The sequence below is a fragment of the Aplysia californica genome, unplaced genomic scaffold (genome assembly GCF_000002075.1).
Source record: "Aplysia californica isolate F4 #8 unplaced genomic scaffold, AplCal3.0 scaffold00089, whole genome shotgun sequence".
Lineage (NCBI taxonomy): Eukaryota > Metazoa > Mollusca > Gastropoda > Aplysiida > Aplysiidae > Aplysia > Aplysia californica.
The window spans coordinates 1,217,186-1,220,131 of record NW_004797359.1 but is presented as its reverse complement, the minus strand read 5'-3'; the positions used below and the strand labels follow the sequence as shown (position 1 = coordinate 1,220,131).

The following is a 2,946-nucleotide window of genomic DNA, read 5'->3' as shown; positions in this document are numbered from 1 at the left end:
AGGGCCACCGCCTCCGTTGGGTAGCGGGTGAGGCAGTCCAACCTCCCTGAATCCTCCCCGAAGAGATGCCACCGTCTGTTGTTGTTGTTGTTATTGTCAATGTTAATTTAGGAGTTTTTAGACTCATATCGACATAATAAAGTCATTAATGGGGAATCAAACTCAAAACCCTCTGAGCACCAGAGCGAAGATCGTCATCAATTCTGACACGGAGAGAGTTTGTACATGTGATGGGATGTGGGTCAGTGGTACAAGCAGAGAGGAGGGGGAGGAGAGGGGGAAGAGAGGGGGGAGAGAGGAGTGGAGGGGAGGGGAGAGAGAGAGAGAGAGAGAGAGAGAGAGAGAGAGAGAGGGGGGGGAGAGGGGGGGGGGGGGGGGGGGAGAGGAGGGGGACATTTATACCTCTCTCCTATTCATAGTGGAGTCAGGTGGCTTTCATGCAGAAAACACAAGGGATACATGTAAATAGAAAAGTAACCACCGCTCTTTTTTTCTTTTACTAAAAATAAAACCCCAACATTTTTTAGCTTTGTTTGAAAAGTTTAATGCCGACTGTTCTTAAATATGTAGAACAATTGATGAAGAAAGCATATTGATTTTCATAACAAAGGATGACTAAAAGCAAAAATTATGATCTTTCGATTGATTAAACAAATTCAATTTAACATAATAGAAACAATCATTCAATCAACAAGATAACTACTCACAAATGAAAGCTGTATGAATATGACCAAACTGAGTTTAACAGTTTCAGTTATCTAAGGAATGTCGGCGTCAAAACAAACAAAACAAAGTCAACAGAATGCGTGTATTAGAAAAAAAGAGCCAGGCCGAAAACATAGGTGTATAAATTGTCTGTTCACTGCCGAGCCGTGGGAGTTCATCGATCTCTTTAACAGAGTCAGACAATCCCGGCGTCCACACCCAGTCACAAACAAGACTTACACTGTCCGTCATTGGTTAGAGGCGCAGCATAATGAACATGTCAATAAAGTATTATAATTTATTTCCTGCCATGTTTTAAATCACACTTGTATTGTCTATTGTCTTCGGGAAATACAACACCTTGTCCACTTCCAAGGAATGCTGACCGACAGAACATGTAACACATTATGCGACGTCACAAAGTGAGTTAAAGCTTCGATATGAGTATGACACCAACCGTTCATTTTCACGAGCTTTCCCTTTTTCAAAGAAAGACCCTATGAAAATCATTACGTTCAGAATAATGGTGACCACGCTTAAGCTGCTATTTTGGCAGTGCTCTGATGTGTCAGCGCCTTGTTTTTCATATTTCTGACTAGGTGCAGGGAAGTTACGGTGCTTGATGAAAAAAAAAGTTAACAAGATGGCTTACGTTGTTTCGTTAGTATTCTTTTTTTTGCGTGCGTATAGCCGAGGTGATGTAATGTCAAGGTCGAGGTGTCGGTTCAGAGGAACTGACGTCAGCGCCACGTCTGCTTGAGTTGGCGTCTGAATCTCCGGCACCCCCACGCCCCCCAGCGGTAGTTTTATCATGAGGAGAGGAGACCAGTTGTGAACGTTTGCTGCTGCTGTTGCTACTGGCGGCGCCACTCATCTCCCCGAGTTGTCGTCTGCGTCGGAGGTAGTTGACCTTGAGAATGAAGGATTCGGTCATCAAGCGACCCGTCTTGTCGGTGTGTTGCCGCACGAATGACGGGACGGATTCTGAGAGTTCCCTGAAGCCAAGCTGTTGGTAGAGGAAGCCAGGCCTGTACATACCCCTGTCTCCGCCTCTGGGATACAGACTGGACGTTGAGTGGGGGGAGAGAAAGAGATTATTAAGACAGCTGCTGAGTCTTGACTATGGTCCTGAAAACCGATATGACTGTGGGTTTTTTTTTCACTATTTACTTTAGTTCAAGAGAGCACCTACGTAATTATATTGACGAGAGTTCTAAATCCTAATAACTTTTACGCAAGAATCAAAAGTAATGTTACAAATGGCACCAAAGTAACTGGCGGTGTTTCCAGCAGAACCATCTACAGAAGACCGAAAACAAGACAATCCAAATAAGGAAGTGGAGAGAGGAGCTTCATGTAGACTTACATTGTAACTAACAGTAACAGAAACAAACTGAAAAGCATCACAGACTTCAGAGAGATCTCAATTTTCATCATGGACACTGACTAGACGTTCATCCATTCAAAAACTAAAGACAAGAAAACCTGTGAGAAGAGACGTCATGAACCTTGGTACACTAAATGAAATGATTCTGCTAAATTTATAATACGATACATGAATGGTTAAAGAAGAAGTTTGCCTATAATACCCGACAACATTCAAGCTGAAAGGGAAAAGTTCAAAGCAAGTGTTTAAACTTTTGTGAAAGAAGAACGCGGACCAAGGAAAGTGGACCAGCAGAGAAGAAAAACAATATAACTGTGCAATGGAAATGTAAAGGAAGTGATCAGAGTGAAGTAAACATCATTTAAGTTAATTAAGAGATGGCACTCTCATGCTCATATCACTTTATGCAGTTGCAGGCGCCGTAAAACACTTACAAAAAAGTTTTTAAAAAGGCAGAAATCAATGATCGAGGAAGACTTCATACTTTACAGGAAGACAAAGCGATAGAGTTGTGAGAAAAACCCCCCAACAACAACAAAGGTTGAGTCGTGGAAATAATACGGAGAACAATTGGCGATAAAGTGCAATGAAGACTCAAGAGAGAGTTTTATCAAATTGACAAAAGTATGCACACTCGAAACGGGCTGTTCAACCAAACAACCCTCATCGACAAAAAACGGCCACCCAATCATTAACAAAAACTTTTTTTAAAGAAAAAAAGAAGAAAATATTTTTAAAAATTGTTAAACCCAACAGAAAAAGGCCCGGCAGAAAAGTCCCCCCGCCAAAGAAGAGAGTAATGAACCAGCAATGTTACAAGCGAAGTGACAGCATGCGCAATATACAAGAGACAT

General features: G+C 42.0%; 1 protein-coding gene across 1 annotated transcript in view; it reads right to left on the bottom strand.

Annotated features, from left to right (window-relative positions):
• Positions 1-519: 519 nt before the first annotated feature.
• LOC101846637 overlaps positions 520-2,946 on the bottom strand; it is a 15,161-nt gene continuing 12,734 nt past the window's right edge. Inside the window, exon 3 of the mRNA XM_005094802.3 lies at positions 520-1,784. Coding sequence (XP_005094859.2) covers positions 1,412-1,784 — 373 coding nt within the window. The 3' untranslated portion in view covers positions 520-1,411. The remainder of the gene's footprint in view (positions 1,785-2,946) is intronic.